The sequence below is a fragment of the Aegilops tauschii genome, chromosome 2 (assembly GCF_002575655.3).
Source record: "Aegilops tauschii subsp. strangulata cultivar AL8/78 chromosome 2, Aet v6.0, whole genome shotgun sequence".
NCBI classification, from domain to species: Eukaryota; Viridiplantae; Streptophyta; class Magnoliopsida; order Poales; family Poaceae; genus Aegilops; species Aegilops tauschii.
This window is the reverse complement of record NC_053036.3, coordinates 261,991,791-262,009,785: the sequence shown is the minus strand read 5'-3', so window position 1 is coordinate 262,009,785 and position 17,995 is coordinate 261,991,791. Positions and strand designations below refer to the sequence as shown.

The window sequence follows — 17,995 nt, the reverse complement described above, 5'->3', positions numbered from 1 at the left end:
AACCAGTACAGATGGATAGAATGGATTTTTCTGATCATTTTTCATATATAAATCTTTTCATTCTGAGCTATAGATTATTTTCTATGATTTCTTGAAGTTTGTGGCAATTTCTGGAATTTCCTGTATAAGAATAATTCCAGTAATTAAGTTACTTATTAAGTCAGCAGTGTGTCATGATGACGTCAGCGGTCAACGGGGTCGTCCAGGTCAAACCTGACGTGTGGGTCCCCTGTGTCAGTGTCACTGTTAGATAATTAACTAATTAGGATTAACTTAAATCTAACCCAGGTTAATTAGCAGGCGGGCCCCACTTGTCAGTGACTCTGGGGAGTCAAACCCGTGGTCAAACCACGCTGACTCGCCGGCGTTTAGCCGCCGGAGACGTCCAGACGCAGCGGTGGGGTGCGGGATCCGTGCTCCGGCGACCAAATGGGCGGCGGAGAGCATCTACACGCAGCTGGGAACGAGCCGCATCGACTGGTGATGGTGGTGGAGCTCGGGGTCGCCGGAATCGACGCCGGCGACGAGCCGTGCGGCTGCCGGGGTACGGGTGTAGTCGAACCCGTCGCTAGAGAGCATGGCGACGGGCGTGCGATTGTGCTACGGGCTCCTGGCGATGCAGTGAAGCTGACGGCCATGGTGGTGCGACCGTTGGATGGCCGGAGCCTCGTCGGCGACGAGCTCGTGCGGCGCCGTGTGCGGTGCTGCTGGTTACGGTCGACGCAAAGGGCGGCAGCAAGAATGAGAGGATGGGGAAGGGGCAGAAGCTCACGGCAGAGGCGATGAGCTAGGTGGCGCTGTCGGGGACGAACTGCTGCGGTGGTGACGGCGAAGGGGATCTCCGGTGGTGGGCGGTGAAGGCGAGGTCGAAGCAGTGGCTTCGGGGCAAGCGAGAGCTCGGGGCTCGACTTGCTCGAAGGGGAAGGCGACGGCGGAGCTGCTGGACACGGTGGGGCGGCGCAAGGACGGCGGTGGCTACGGCTACGCCGGCGAGGTGGCAGCGGCTGCGTCGGCCATGGCGAGAGAGAGCGAGGGAGAGGCGATGGGGGCGAATGGGGGTGTCCAGGGGCTCGGGGGCGCGACATGGAGGTCGTCCAGCTCGTCCACGGGCGAGGCGGCAAGCAGGTGGCGTCGTGGTGAGCTCGCGCACGCCGGCGTCACCTCTGTGCCTGCTCTGGCGGGAGCAAGAAGCTGACTGGCCATGGGCCAGCACAGTGCTGGGCCGCCAGGTGGGCTGCCAGGTAAGTTCCTTCTCTGCTTTCTGTTTTTCTTTTTTTTATTTGTTTCTGTTCTGTGTTTTGAAATAGTAGAAATACTATTCCATTTAGGAAAAACCTGAAAATATTCAGAGGCACATTTGAAAATATTCTCAACAGCCTAAAAATACCTTCAAGATTATTTGGGCATTTCAAAATATTTATAGGATTTAAATTGCCCAAATGCAAATACTTATGGCTTGGTGAAAAATCCAGAATAGCCTCCAAAAATATGAAACCATTTTTGGCAGAGGTTTTAGCCAGGACCAAAGATGGTGAACATTTATGGAGGGCATTTCAGGTTCATTGAAAAAGGGTTTTAGTAAACCCTAGTTGTGTTCAGGGGGGGTGCTGGGGGTTTCTGGCATCCCCATTTCAAGTTTCTGTGAAAAGTAGACATGATGCAACACTCTAATGCATGAACTAGCTAGGATGTGACACAAGCGCTGCTGGGCCAGCCCGCACTCGCCAAATTCATGGCGGTTCCCCACTACGCCTACCTAAAGATGAAGCTGTCGGGTTCGAAGGGCCTCATCACCATCACCGGCGACTACCGCAAGTCCATAGAGTGCCCCCGAGACGGTGCCAAGCTGGCCGAGTCGCTAGTCGTAGCCGAGGAGTGGCGCGAACTCGACTGGATCGTCGCCTTGGCCAAAGAGGCGTCGGTCCCACCGATCCCGGCCGAGGAGCCGGCCGACGAGGCCTCGTTCAAGCCCTCCAAGGAGACCAAGAAAGTGAAGCTGAACCCGGAAGACCCCAGCTGCAGCTAGTACGTTGTTGTGAGCACCCGCCTCGACAACAAATAGGAAGGCGAGCTCGTCAACTTCCTCCATGAGAATCGGGATATTTTTGCATGCACCCCAAAGGACATGCCGGGTATCCCGAGGAAGTACGCCGAGCACAAACTTCACGTCCGCAAGGACTCCAAGCCTGTCCATCAACCCCTGCGACGTTTTTCCGAAGAGAAGAGACAAACCATTGGTGAAGAGGCCACCAAAAGCTTCATCATGGAAGTGTTTCACCCCGAGTGGTTGGCCAACCCAGTCCTCGTCCTGAAGAAGAACAAGACCTGGTGCATGTGTATCGACTACACCTGGCTGAACAAGGCCTGCCCCAAGGATCCATTCGCCCTCCCACGGATCGACCAAGTCATTGACTCCCCTGCCGGGTGTGAGCTCCTGTCCTTCCTGGATGCTTACTCCGGCTATCATCAGATCAAGCTGGACCCGGCCGACGCCCTAAAGACGTCCTTCATCACACCCTTTGGGGCGTATTGCTACATCACCATGTCGTTCGGCCTGAAGAATGCCGGCGCCACCTTCCAGCGCTGCATGCAGAAATGCTTGCTGCCGCAACTTTGCCGCAATATCCACATCTATGTGGACGACATCATGGTGAAGACCAAGCAGCACCTCACGCTCCTTGATGACCTGAAGGAGACCTTCGCCAACCTGCGCGAGTACAAGGTCAAGCTCAACCCGGAAAAGTGCGTTTTCGGCGTCCCCGCCGCAAAGCTACTCGGCTTCCTCGTCTCGGAGCGCGGCATTGAGGCAAACCCGGAGAAGATCAAGGCCATCGAGCGCATGTGCAAGCCGTCTCGGCTGCGCGATGTCCAGAAGTTCACCGGCTGCTTGGCCTCGATCAACCAGTTTCTCAGCCGGCTGGGCGAGGGGGCCTTGCCCCTGTATCAGCTGATGAAGAAGACGACGCCGTTCGAATGGAACGACCAGGCGGACGAGGCTTTCCGGGACCTCAAGCGCATGCTCTCTACCGCACCCGTCCTGGCCGCACGGCCGAGAAGGAGCCGCTGTTGCTCAACATCGCCGCAACCTCGTGGTCGGTCAGCACGGTGATGGTGGTTGAGTGACCAGAGAAGGGCAAGATCCAAGCCATCCAGCGTCCCATCTATTACCTGAGCGAGGTTCTCTCTGCCTCCAAGCAGAACTACACGCACTATCCGAAGATGTGTTACGCGTGTACTTCACCACCAAGAAATTGAAGCAGTACTTCCAAGAGCAGGTCGTTACCGTGATCAGCACGGCCCCTCTCGGCGAAATCATCGGGTGCCGGGATGCCTCTGGCCGGGTCGCCAAGTGGGCGCTCGAGCTAGCCGGCCACAACATCCTCTACGAGCCCCGCACTACGATCAAGTCCCAAGCTCTGGCCAACTTCCTCGTCCACTGGACCGAGACCCAGTATCTGCCGCCGCCGCCGGACTCAACGCACTAGCGCATGCACTTCGACGGCTCGAATATGCGTCTCGGCCTAGGGGCCTGCATTGTGCTATCCTCCCCGAAGGGCGACCGGCTCAAATACGCGCTCCAGATCCACTTCACCGCCTCCAACAACGTCGCCGAATACGAAGCCCTTGTGCATGGCCTCCGGCTTGCCAAGGAACTCGGCATCCGGCGCATCCTGTGCTACAGCGACTCGGACCTGGTGGTTCAGCAGTGCTCCGGCGAGTGGGACGCCCGCGACCACAACATGGCGAGCTACCGCTTCCTCGTTCAGAAGCTGTCTGGATTCTTCGCGGGCTGCGAGTTCCTCCACGTCCCGCACGCGGAAAATGAGGCGGCCAACACGCTCGCCAAGATCGCCTCGTCCCGGCAATCCATCCCGTCTGGCGTCTCCCTCGAGCACCTGCACAAGCCATCCGTCAAGCCGTCTCTCGACTCCGAATCCATCTACATCCCGGATGACCCGGCCGCACCTCAACTCGGCCCGGGGACTACCAAACTCGGCCCGAGGACTGCCGAGCCTGGCCTGGGGACTACTCAACCCAGCCCGGGGGCTGCAACCCTCGACCTGGGCACCGCTGTTCCCAACCCAGGGGCCGCTGAACTCGGCTCGGGGGCTGCCATCCCAGAACCCGCCATGGTGGCCGTCTTTGCCGTGGTGACGGCGCCATCATGGGCCCTGCCCATCTCAGAGTTTCTGGAGAACGGAGTCCTCCCCATGGACGAGACCCAAGCCCGGCAAGTGCAGCGCCGGGCGTCTGCCTACAACATCATCAACAACGAGCTCGTCAAACGCAGCCCCACCGGCGTGTTCCAGCGCTACGTCGAGCAAGACAAGGGCATTGATATCCTCCTCGACATACACCAGGGCGAGTGCGGGCACCATGCCGCCTCGCGGTCCCTGGTGGCCAAGGCTTTCCGCCATGGTTTCTACTGGCCCACGGCCCTCAAAGACGCCGAGACTCTCATCCTCAAGTGCGAGGGATGCCAGCGCTTCAGCAAGCGCAGCCACCAGCCGGCGTTGGCACTTCGGACCATCCAGATCGCCTAGCCCTTCGCGGTCTAGGGACTCGACCTAGTGGGGCCCTTCAAGACCGCCCAAGGCGGCATGACGCATTTGCTGGTGGCGGTAGACAAGTTTACCAAAAGGATCGAAGCAAGGCCAATCAAGAAACCTGACGGGCCAACGGCCGTCTGATTCGTCAAGGACATCGGAGTGCGCTACGGCATGCCAAACAACATCATCATGGACAACGGCACCAACTTTGCCAAGGGCGCGCTCACGCAGTACTGCTCCGTCTTCGGCATCCGCCTCGACCTGGCTTCCGTTGCACACCTGCAGTCCAACGGCCAGGTCGAGCGGGCCAACGGCCTGATCCTATCCGGCATCAAGCCGCGGCTTGTCGAGCCGCTCATCTGTTCAGCCGGCAGCTGGCTCGACGAGCTGTCGGCCGTCCTCTGGAGTCTCCGAACAACACCAAACAAGTCGACCGGGTTCACCTTGTTCTTCCTCATCTACGGAGCGGAAGCCGTCATCCCGACCGACGTCGAGTTCGACTCGCTGCGCGTCACGATATACACCGAAGCCGAAGCCAAAGATGCCCGCGAGGACGGTGTCGACCTGCTGAAGAAGCACGTCTCCTAGCGCTCAGCCGCTCAGCCATCTACCAGCAAGGCCTGAGGCACTACCACAGCAAGAAGATCAAGCCCCTCGCCTTTCGGGAGGGAGACCTCATCCTCCGACTCGTCCAAGAGCAGACCGGCCAACACAAGCTGTCCTCCCCATGGGAGGGCCCCTTCATCGTCAGCAAAGCCTTGTGCGATTGCAATGCTAACTACCTCATCGATGCCCGCAAGTCAAACAAGCGCAAGAGGGACACCGCCGGCGAAGAAACAACTCGGCCGTGGAACACAGAACTCCTCCGCCCATTTTATAGCTAGCCGTGTGCACGTATGTATCGATGCCTTTTGTAATCATCTGAAAACTATGGGGTCCCCGAACGATGCTCGGGGGCTGCCCTTTCTGACCAAGCTATTGTGTCTCCCACATTTATGCGTTATTGGTCTCTTCATCAAACCCGGCCACCGGTCTGACTCGCTCGACCAGGGGGCTTGGGGGCTGGCTGTAACGCCCCGGATTCGATGCGCCAGGTGTCTGCCAGTTATTCGTCATTGTTGCCATGTAATTTGCTTGCGTGTCGCACTTTGCCATGTCATCATCTGCATTTCATATCATGTCATCATGTGCATCGCATTTGCATACGTGTTCGTCTCATTCATCCGAGCATTTTCCCCGTTGTCCGTTTTGTAATTCGGCACTCCTATGTCCTCCGGCGCCCCTTTTGCCTCTTTTCATGTGCGGGTGTTAAACTTTCTCGGAATGGCCCGAGGTTTTCCAAGCGGCCTTGTTACACCACCGGTAGACCGCCTGTCAAGTTTCGTGCCATTTGGAGGTCCTCTGATACTCCAACGGTTAACCGGGGAACCGCAAAGGCCTCTTTTGTGTGCAGCCTAACACCCCTCCAAAGTGGCCCAATAACCCAGCAAAACCCCCTCCATGCTCTCGGTCGTTCGATCACGATCGTGTGGGCAAAAACCGCACCTCATTTGGACTCCCCTAGCTGCATCTACCTATATAAACTCCTCCCCCTCCTTTTTTCGCAGTCTAAACCCTAGCCTTCCCCCTCCTCGCGCCACCGGACGAAATCCCCGCCGCCCGGACATGTCCGCCGCCCTTAGCCGCCGCCCCCGCGCCAATCAGGAGCCGCCGCGTGGCAAGCACCGCCGCGCGCCGCTGCGGGTCCGCGAGGCCCGAGGCCGGCCCGCCCGTCCCCGCGCCGGGCTTCGAGCGCCTCCGTTCCTACCCGAGCTCCGCGCCGCCCTGGCGCCCCTTCGCCCCGCCGCCGGTCGCCCGTCCCCACCGTCGCCGGGCTCCTCCCTGCCGCCGGCGAGCTCTGCCGCCGCCCCGCCGGCGAGCCGCTGCGCCTCGCCGCCCGCTCCCCGGATCCGCCCGGATCCCGCCGCGCCGTCCGCCGCCGGCCGCGGATCCCGCGCCCGCCTCCGGATCCCGCCCACCGGCCATCGCCTCCCCTCCGCTCCGGCCGCTGCCGCTTCGTCTCCGGCGAGCCGGCCCCGCCTCGGTTCTCGCGCCCAGATCTGATCCCGCAGGTTGACTTCCCCCCTCAAATTCTTCCAAGTCCTGGGAATTTTACATTCTGGTGCCCACTTTGTCATGCCATAACTCCATGCATGCTGCTCCGTTTCGTGCGTGTGATATATTGAATTATTCGCCTCATGATGCTCTTCATTTTGTTCCATTGCACCATGTTCATTTGAGTCCATCTTGATGCCCAAATCATCGTTGCAAGAGTGCTAGTTGCTGTTATCTGCTGTTACTTATCAGAACTTGGCGATTTGTTATTTTTGTTGCATTTTATCTGTGCATCTTATGAGTATGAGCTCTACATGTGTTTTGTTTTATGCCATGCCATCTTTCCAGTGGTGTATGCCATGTATTTTTTTGATCTCTGTGGTGACTAGCACAAGCATGCAAACTAGGCCCCGTAATGTTTCTGATTTCAGGAACTTGGTGATTTCTCCAAGTCTTTGTCTGCTGTTATTTTGTTGCCATGTAAACTTGATGGTACAGAGAGATTCATGCATATTTTGGAGATGTTCAGTAACGATGTTTTGTAGATATTGTTGTAATTGTTCCATCCATGCCCTTGTTTGCAATTATGGAGTGTCATAGCATGACTCAATCTTGCTCTACTTTGGCTATAAAATGTTCCTGGCAGATTGTTTACGTGTTATTCAATTTTGCCAAGCTTGTTGTAGTTGGTCCATACATGCTATGAATTTTATCTTGCCATGGATAGCTTGATAAACATGCCATCTTGCTGTAGGAATGCTTGTTTTGTCATGCATTGCTTTGTGATGAGTGCATCAAGCTCACAAAGATGCCTCCATATTATAGTTTCTGTCATGCTCTGTTTTCTGCTAAGTCTGAAACCTGATAACGAAACTTGCTATGTTTACATGGTTGCCATCATATCTTCTATGCCTTTTTGTCTTATGGTTAGTAAGGGACTTTTGTTATATGCCATTAGTAGATTCATTCCATGCCTTTCTTTGAGATGATATGTTCCTGTAGCATGTTGCTTGATAGCTCTAAACATTGCAACCTGATGTTATTTCTGCCATGTCCAGTATTTCTGCCAAGTCTGTGAATCTGTTATTATTTGCAATCTTGCCATGTCCTTTTGAGCTTGTTCTAGTGATTTCTGGAGATAGCTCAGTGTTCATGTTTTGTTGCAATTTACCTGTAAATCATGTCCATGCCTTTTGTTTTCACGTTGAGTTGCTGTAGCATATTGTTTTGATGCTTGCATTATGCCTAGTTGATGTTTTCGACAGATTGTTGTTATATCTTGTTCGGAGTGTATGTGTTGCACCGTTGCTCCGTTTTGAGCATGCTCTATATCAAACTTGCTTAGAATTATATGTAGTTCCATATTATCATGTTGCATCCTTGTTTTGAGGTGTTTGCTTGATGTTTGTATGCATTTTGCATCAATGCCATGTTTAACTTGTTTTGCTCATATCTTCTAGGCCGTAGCTCCGATTATAATGAATTTATATGTAACTTGACTAGAATTTCGTGTAGATCATCATGGTGCTCTTTAACTTGCTGTTTAACAACTTCAACTTAATGCTTGTTCAGTTCTGGACCAATTTTGAAATTTGCATATGAGAACTTACCGGAATTGTTATATGTTGTTTCCGGCCTCATTTAAACTTGCCTTGATGTGTTGTTCTTGTATGCATCATCTCTTGTCATGAGTAGCTTCATATAGCCTTGTCATGCATCATACTTGGTTGAGCGTCATGCCTTGTTCATGTGTGGTGTGTTTACCTTGTTGTGTGCTTCTTCTCGATAGTTCCCGTGTCGTTGCGATCATGAGGATTCGTTCGTCTTCGTGGCTTCATCTTCTTCATGGACTCGTTCTTCTTCGTAGCAGGATTTCAGGCAAGATGTCCGTCACCTTGGATCTCATTACTATCATTGCTATGCTAGTTGCTTCGTTCTATCGCTATGCTGCGCTACCTATCACTTGCTCCTCAAGCCTCCCAAATTGCCATGAACCTCTAACCTTTGTCACCCTTCCTAGCAAACCGTTGTTTGGCTATGTTACCGCTTTGCTCAGCCCCTCTTATAGCGTTGTTAGTTGCAGGTGAAGATGAAGATTGCTCCATGTTGGATTATGTTTATGTTGGGATATCACAATATCTCTTATATTATTAATGCATCTATATACTTGGTAAAGGGTGGAAGGCTCGGCCTTATGCCTGGTGTTTTGTTCCACTCTTGCCGCCCTAGTTTCCGTCATACCGGTGTTATGTTCCCGGATTTTGCGTTCCTTACACGGTTGGGTGATTTATGGGACCCCCTTGACAGTTCGCTTTGAATAAAACTCTTCCAGCAAGGCCCAACCTTGGTTTTACATTTGCCTCACCTAGCCTTTTTCCCTTGGGAGTCACGCTCTCGAGGGTCATCTTTATTTAACCCCCTGGGCCAGTGCTCCTCCGAGTGTTGGTCCGAACTAGAGCCCTTTGCAACGCCACCTCGGGGAAACTTGAGGTCTAGTTTTAGTTGTACGGACTGCTCATCCGGTGTGCCCCGAGAACGAGATATGTGCAGCTCCTATCGGGATGTCGGCGCATCGGGCGGTCTTGCTGGTTTAGTTTTACCATTGTCGAAATGTCTTGTAACCGGGATTCCAAGACTGATCGGGTCTTCCCGGGAGAAGGAATATCCTTCGTTGACCGTGAGAGCTTATAATGGGCTAAGTTGGGACACCCCTGCAGGGTATTATCTTTCGAAAGCCGTGCCCGCGGTTATGTGGCAGATGGGAATTTGTTAATATCCGGTTGTAGAGAACTTGACACTTGACCTTAATTAAAACGCATCAACCGCGTGTGTAGCCGTGATGGTCTCTTCTCGGCGGAGTCCGGGAAGTGAACACGGTTTCGGGGTTATGGTTGACGTAAGTAGGAGCTCAGGATCACTTCTTGATCATTACTAGTTGACGCCCGTTCCTTTGTTTCTCTTATCACTCTCATTTGCGTAAGTTAGCCACCCTACTTGCTTAGTCGTTGCTGCAACCTCACCACCTTATCCTTTTCCTTTCCCATTAAAGTTTGCTAGTCTTGATACCCATGGTAATGGGATTGCTGAGTCCTCGTGGCTCACAGATTACTACAACATCAGTTGCAGGTACAGGTTTTTGCGATGATCATGACGCGAGAGCGATGTTTACTTGTTTTGGAGTTCTTCTTCTGCTTCTTCTTCGATCAGGGATAGGTTCCAGGTCGGCAGCCTGGGCTAGCAGGGTGGATGTCGTTTGAGCTTCTGTTTGTGATTCATCCGTAGCCGGATGTTGATCTTATGTATGTTGTATTGTTGTATTCTTGCGGCATTTGTATGCCTTGTATGTATCCCCAAATTTTGTGTAATGTTGATGTAATGATATCCACCTTGCAAAAGCGTCTTCAAGATGCGCTTCTATCCTTGGTGGGACCTTCGTGTTCCTTTAGGATAGGGTCGCATCTTGGGCGTGACACTGGCAATCTTGGGGGTCTTACTCAGCGATTCCTGATGCGTTGGGATCGCCGCGGCCTCCCTCTTTGCCTTAAGCCACAGAACCGTCTTCGGCTGTCGACCGGCAAGCGCGCAAGGCCAGAGCACCAGCATGCCACGAATACTAAGTCAAGGACCACCGGGTTACCCAACCCGGACACGCCACTTTAAGTTACCGCACGACCGGGTGCTCGCCAACCGGCTTCACCGGGTTGCCGCCAGCCGGCCCAGTGGGTGTTTCGCTCGCGCTCAACGTTTCGAACGCCTAAGTATAGCGCGATCCTCTCAAAGGCCGAACTACTTGTCACGGACCGGAGCCTCGGCCGTCAGACTCGAGGGGGGAAGCCCAAGAGGGGAAAGTCGCAAGAAAATGGCTCAACAGACGATAAGCAAAAGAGCAGGCATCCACGAAATTCATACATACCGTCGGGTCGATCAACCCGGCCCCGTCACTTGTAACACCACCGCACGACCGGCTGCTCGCCAACCGGCTTCGCCGGATTTCCGCCAGCCGGCCCAGTGGGTGTTTCGCTCGCGCTCAACATTTCGACAGCTTAAGTACTGTGCGCTCCTCTCAAAGGCCGAACTCCTTGTCACAGACCGGAGCCTCGGCCGACAGACTCGCGGGGGCGGGGGGAGCCCGAGAGGGGAAAATTGCAAGAAAACGGCACAAAAGACAAAAAGCAAGAGTGCAAACATTCACGAAATTTATACATCACCAGTTCAAATTCAAACAGGCCCAGGGCCAGAATTCATTACACCCGGAAACCCCCAGTGGGTGGGTGGACCTGCTACCTAACAGAAATTTTTACTAAGTTGAAAACAGGCAGCCTCAGGCATCTCCCTCGACGACCTCCGGGTTCGCCGAGGTGCCGGTGTCCCCCTCCTCAGCGTCCGCGTCGCGGCAGACATCCGTCTCCTCAGAGCTGCCCTCCGGGTCGTCCAGAAGCAGGCTGTAGTCATCAGCAGGCACGACTCCGCCGTCTTCCGCCCACTTCGGCCGGAACTCGTCGTGGAAGGCGAACCCGGTGATGTAGCTGGCCCGAGCAGCGATCCAGCCGGCCTCCACCTGCAACTGGCTCTCCGAGTCGGCTCGCTGGCCCATCAACGCGTCCAGCAATAGGTCCGGATGCCAAGACATCACGAATCTGAGCGCCATCTCGGTGCCAGCACGAGCGGCAGAAACACGCTAGTCATGGAGCCGATCCGGCGCCGCCTCCAACCACCGCGCCAGCCGCGTGAAGCTGTTCGGCGCGAGGGAACCCGGCCAGAGGGCCGCCGTCATCGCCGCGCCGGCCTCAGAGAGCCACCCCATCTGCTCGCTCAAAACTCGCAGACGGGCCACGGCGGTGGTCACGATCTTCGGGAAGGTCAAGGCCACCTGCGGGTCAGTCGTAGAGCCGATGATCCCCTGCGGGTCGCGCTGAAAGCGGACCGCCTCCTCCACTAGCTGGCGCGTCTCCGGGAAGGCCCTTGTTAAGAAGAAAAGCAAGTCAGAAGAAAGTCACCAAGGACAAGAAGCAGGGGTCCCAACCCGGCAAAAAACCCAAGGAAAGCACTTACTGGAGAAGGACTCTTCCAGGTGCTGCGCTTCGAGCAACGTACCGCACAGCTCCCGGGCGATGGCGCGGTCGCACTCCTGGCGCGTCTTCTCCAGATCGGCGACCTTGGCAAGGGCCACCTTCAGCTCGGCGTCCTTGTCCTCGGCCGCATTCGTGGCCTCCTCGTGGCGCTGGGTTTCGCCCTGACGGGTCTCCTCCGCCGCGGCCACCAGCGCCTTCAGGCGCTCCACCTCGGCCTGGAGCTGACCCTTGTCGTCGGCCAGCTAGCCGCATTGCTGGTCTGCCTCGGCAAGGGCCTGCTATGCCTCCACAACCTTGGCGGCTTCTGCCTTGAGGCATTCCACCTTGGCCTCAAGACGGCCCTTGTCGCCCGCCAGCTGCTCCCGCAGCCGGCTGGCTTCATCGAGCGCCTGACGGGCTCCCGTCGCCTCCGCCCTCGCCCTCGCCACATCGGCTCCAAGCCGGCCAGCGTCGGCAACGAGCCGACCGTAGCGGAAGCGGGCAGTCGGGTCCTCCAGAACAGCACCTCGACTGCAGAAGGAAGATTCAGAATCAAAGTACTATTTTAAGATTCGACCCAACTGCGACACAGTTGGCCCGAATCTCGGGGGCTACACCCAGTGGGTGCACTAGCGTGCCCCCACTAACAAAGAGCACGCAAAAGAATACCTGTCGCGGCGCGGAGCTCCTCCTCCTTGGTGGCGAGCTTCTCCTTGAGCTGCCGGTGCGTCTCCAGAAGCCGGTTGATGACGCTGACCCGGTAGGAGTCCAGTTGCTGCAGAAGGCAACGATCAACACAAGACATCAATTTAAGATTCGACCCAACTGCTACGTAGTTGGCCCGAATCTCGGGGGCTACACCCAGTGGGTGCGCTAGCGCGCCCCCACGAAGAAGAAGCAACAGAAAAAGAAAGCCAGAAAGCAAGGGAAACTTATGAACACGGCCGCTCCAGCTCCCGTGTCTGCTCCACCTCGGCCTGGGCGAAGGCCAGGATCCGGTCCGTCCGCCCTCGCAGGCGCGGGGTCACGGCGGCCATTGCCGCCTCCTCCTGGGTGAGAGGCCCAAAGAAGACATCGCTGGTCCCGCTCCGCGCTGGCTGCGACCCGACGGCCCGGCGACCCCCCTGACCTGAGCACCAGGGCGGGCTCTCCGATGGCCGCCTCCCCTGCGGACGGCGCCCTCTCCGGCACCCTCACCGGCTCCGTCGCCGGTCCGGTGGCTGGAGTGGCCTGCGGCTCCACCACCAGCGGCGCCTCGCTTGTAGGTGTCTGAGGTGCCCCCTCCGGCGCCATCCGCGGCTCCTCCTCCAAGGCGATGTCGCCGCCTTCTCCATCGGCCCCCGTCCGCTCGACCACGTCGGTTCGCGGTGGGGTGTCGTCCCCGATGACCACGAACTCCTGGTCGAGGTCCATCACATCCGCACGGCCGGCTTGGTCGCGCCCCCTCCAGCGACGGCACGAAGACCGTCGCCGCCGCCATCGTCCCTGCCGGCATCTCGGGCCACGCCGGCTCCTCAACGGCCCGCCCCCACGTCGTCAACCCAGGCTTGGATCGATGCCACCTCCAACTGCGCCTCGGCCCAGTTCCGGTCCCGCCAGGCCAGGCCTTCGGTGTCGGCCGGGTCCAGACCAAGATCCGGATCCGCCCGCTCCTCCTCCTCCTCGTCCCGGTCGACGGTGTCAGACCGGCTCCTCCGGAATGCGGCGCCCTCATTGGACACAGCGTCCGCTGCCGCCAGCGCCAACGAGATCGGCGACCTGAACCCAAGACAGAGTAAATACGCAAGAGCCAAGCAGAGCCACTCGGTCCAAGCAAGAAAGGAACTCACCCCAGCACAACCGGAATGGCGGGCCTCGCCGCCCTCTCTTGCGGAGCCCCACGCCTCCTCTTGGCGGGCGGCTTCGCGCCCCTGGCCGGGTTCGCCGTGCGCTTCACGGCCGGAGCCCGTGGTGTGACATTGTCCTTCCCGTGCGGCCGGCTCGCCGCCGGCGCCCCCCGAGACGACCCGTCTCCGGCCACGCCGCCGCCTCCTCCACCAGGCGCCACTACGACAGCAACTTGCGTTAGCACCCCAAAACCGTGCCGCGACCGGCGACTCAAGAAGTGAAGACAAATTTACCCGCTCGGTGCCCTGCACCCGCGTCGGAGGTCGTCCCCTCCCCTCCGCCGTGGGCCTCAGGCTCCTCCGAGGCAACGCGCATGACCTGCGTCCGCTCCCGGTCGTAAGGATGCCGATGGCATTCAGATGCACCTCCCGCGTCGCGTCGGGGCGAATGAGAAGATGGGAGGCAGCAAAGTATGAAGACCAAGGACTCACCATCGGTGCCGGGTTCGCGTGGCTGTATGGGGGTTTCCCGAACTCCCAGTCGTCCCGCAGGTTGGCCTTGGAGATGTCGTTGACCCGGCGCACGACCTTGTCCGCCCCCAGCCGCAAGTTCGCCATGCGGTTGTGGTCCTGAAGGCAGGTCATCTGACCGATGAGGTGGCTACGCTGCTGCTGCGGCAGCACTCGGCAGACGATGAAGGCGGTGATGAGGATGGTGCCGGTGAGCCCTTCCCGCTCCTTCATCACCGACACCCGCTCGCACAGGTTGAGCACCTCCTGCGGCGGATGCTTCGGGTAGTACCCCCAGTTCTGTTTCTCCCTCAGCGGCGAGTTGATGCGGTCCATGCCGGGGTTGCAGACGTAGAAGAAAGAGTTCTGCCACTTCTTGGCAGAATCCTCCAGCGGCATCTTCATGCAGTCAGCGCCCGACCGCTTGGAGATGACGGCGGCCCCGAACTCGGACATCTCCGCGGCCCTCGGCCCCTGCTGCTTCAAGGAGAAGAAGCGCACCCAAAGGTCGATCGAAGGCTCGACCCCCAGGTGAGGGAGGCCTGGATTAGGGGGTCCTCGGACAGCCGGACTATATACTTCTGCCGGACTGTTGGACTATGAAGATACAAGACTCAAGACTTCGTCCCGTGTCCGGATGGGACTCTCCTTTGAGTGGAAGGCAAGCTTGGCAATACGGATATGTAGATCTTCTCCCTTGTAACCGAATCTGTGTAACCCTAGCCCCCTCCGGTGTCTATATAAACCGGAGGGTTTAGTCCGTAGGACGACAACAATCATAATCATAGGCTAGCTTCTAGGGTTTAGCCTCTACGATCTCGTGGTATATCAACTCTTGTAATACTCATATCATCAAGATCAATCAAGTAGGAAGTAGGGTATTACCTCCATCGAGAGGGCCCAAACCTGGGTAAACAATGTGTCCCCCGCCTCCTGTTACCATCCGCCTTAGACGCACAGTTCGGGACCCCCTACCCGAGATCCGTCGGTTTTGACACTGACATTGGTGCTTTCATTGAGAGTTCCACTGTGCCGTCGCGATAAAGGCTTGATGGATCCTTTGATCATCGACAATGATGCGATCCAGGGCGAGGCTTTCCTCCCCGGATAGATCTTCGTATTCGGCGGCTTCGTACTGCGGGCCAACTCGCTTGGCCATCTGGAGCAGATCGAGAGCTACGCCCCTGGCCATCAGGTCAGGTTTGGAAACTTGAACTATACTGCCGACATCCGCGGAGACTTGATCTTCGATGGATTCGAGCCCATGTCAGGTGTGCCGCACAGTCACGACGAGCATGACTTAGCTCTGTCGTCGGACAGTGTTCGGGAGATCACACCTACGACTACTCCGGCCCTCAATCCGGAGCAGATCGTGTCGTCCGAGGACGGGTGGATTGACCCCGCCTCGGAGGCCGTGCACGTAGCGGCGATAGAGTCGAATACTGACTTCACCTCTTATGAGACTCGTGTTGCCGGACACTTGGATTCGTCCCCGGCCACGGGCTCCGAACTGCCTGCATCCGTGCCAATCGAATCTGATTGGGCACCGAACATGGAGTTTTCCTCCGCGGATATCTTTCAGCACTCACCACTGGGCGACGTGCTAAACTCATTGAGGTCTCTCTCCTTGTCAGGAGACCCTTGGTCAAACTATGTCCGGCTAGAGTGGGATGCGGACGACAAAGAAATTCGCTCCCCACCCACCACCCACTTAGTAGCCACTGTCACGATTTAACCGACATGCTCGATTTCGGCTCCGAAGACATCGACGGTATGGACGACGATGCAGGAGACGAACAGGAACCACCGCCCACAGGGCGCTGGACTGCCACCTCCTATGATATATACATGGTGGAAACCCCCAAAGAAGACTATGGCGATAAGGCAACGGAGGATAATCCCTCCAAGAAGCAATCCAAGCACCGGCGTCAGCGGCGCCGCTCTAAGTCCCGCCATAGCAAAAGCAGCGATGCCGGCACAAGAGACAATAACGCTCCGGACAGTGCCGAAGACGAAGACTTCTTCCTCCACATTCACATGGCCCGCGGGGATGATCTACACGCCATCAATTATCTCCCGCTAAAACTCAAAGGGCCAGCTCGGCATTGGCTGAATAGCTTGCCGGCAAACTCCATTGGAAGTTGGGAGAACCTGGCAGACGCATTCCTGGACAATTTCCAGGGCACTTATGTGCAACCACCGGATGCTGACGATTTAAGTCACATAACACAATAGCCCGGAGAGTCAGCCAGGAAATTCTGGACTCGTTTCCTAACTAAAAAGAACCAAATTGTCGACTGTCCGGATGCCGAAGCCCTAGCAGCCTTTAAACATAATATCCGTGACGAGTGGCTCGCCCGACATCTAGGCCAAGAGAAGCCAAAATCCATGGCAGCCCTCACGACACTTATGACCCGCTTTTGCGCGGGCGAAGATAGCTGGTTGGCTCGTAGCAACAACACAGCAAGGAAGCCTAGCGCATCAGAGGCCAGGGATAGCAACGGCAAACCACGACGCAACAAACACAAGCGCCGCAAATATGGTGAAAACGCCGAAGCTACGGCAGTTAATGCCGGGTTAGTGGCTCAAACTCCAGTGAGCGGAAAGGCCCACTCAAAAATAACAATTCGGGTCCATCTAGTCTGGACCGCATACTCGATCGCCAATGCCAAATTCATGGCACCCCAGGAACGCCAGCCACCCATACCAACAGAGAATGCTGGGTCTTCAAACAAGCCGGCAGGGCAGGCGCCAAAAACAGAGAAGGGGGGTCTCAAAGCTATGATGGCGACGAAGAGCCCAGATCATCGAACACAGGAGGGCAAAAGAAATCTTCCCCGCAAATCCAAACGGTGAACGTGGTAAACACCACCCAAATTCCCAACCCGGACCGGATACGCACCCTTAGGGATGCCGACTTAACGGAACTAGTCGTCCCACAATATAAACTAAGGCCGGTCACCTTCAACCGCACAGATCGTCCGGTTAACGCCAATCAGGGCAATCCGGCCGCACTAGTCCTCGACCCAATAATTGACGGGTTCCACCTCACACGAGTCCTTATGGATGGAGGCAGCAGTCTAAACCTGCTTTACCGGGACATAGTGCGCAAGACGGGCATCGATCATTCGGTGATCAAACCCACTAAAGCCACTTTCATAGGCATTATCCCAGGTGCGGAAGCCAGCTATACAGGCTCCATCGCCCTTGAGATAGTCTTCGGATCACTAGACAATTACCGTACCGAAGAGTTAATCTTCGAAATCGTCCCTTTCCGCAGTGATTATCAGGCACTGCTCGGACGAACCGCGTTCGCTCGATTCAACGCGGTGCCACATTATGCCTACCATAAGCTCAAAATGCCTGGTCCACGCGGCGTCATCTCGGTTCATGGCAAGGACGAACTTTATTTCGGCACCAACGAGTACACTGCTGCCTTAACAGCAGAAGCAACGAGCAGCACCTTGCAACCGAACCTCGAGTCGACGGCCAGGCTCCCGGACACCGTCAAAGGACTCCGAACTACTTCGCGGCAGGATAGCCCGGCTCGTCCAGAGCTCAATTAAACACTCCGGCGAAGGCCAGGACAGGCCGCACTCAGCGGCTCAACCGCTCTCCGGCACGCAAACATTTCTTACATTTCCATCACAGGTTCACCTTTGCACCGACCAGGACGGGCGATATGGAGGCAGCTCGAACGCGCAAGGGAATCCGTAGATATTCCCCGTGATGACTATCCGACTATACTCCGGATCCGCACACGGCTTCTTCCCCCTGGTCTCAGCAGGTTCCATAGTCATATTTCCTTTTTATCACATTACCTGTACTTATACGCATCGACGTACTATTCAAATACAACATATGGATTCATATGACGCTTATCTGCTGCTATTTCTTATTAAAATTCTTTTGTCAAGTGGCATCCGTACACCACGATATGCCTTCAAATGTGCCAGGGGCTTCG

General features: G+C 56.3%; 1 protein-coding gene across 1 annotated transcript; it reads left to right on the top strand.

The window, feature by feature from the left end:
* Positions 1–2,587: 2,587 nt before the first annotated feature.
* LOC120973966 (uncharacterized) lies at positions 2,588–6,169 on the top strand. The gene is made up of 5 exons (XM_040400303.1): positions 2,588–2,742; positions 3,683–4,186; positions 4,292–4,397; positions 4,701–4,847; positions 6,158–6,169. The coding sequence occupies exons 1-5, from the start codon at positions 2,588–2,590 to the stop codon at positions 6,167–6,169; spliced, it is 924 nt and encodes a 307-aa protein (XP_040256237.1).
* Positions 6,170–17,995: the final 11,826 nt, after the last annotated feature.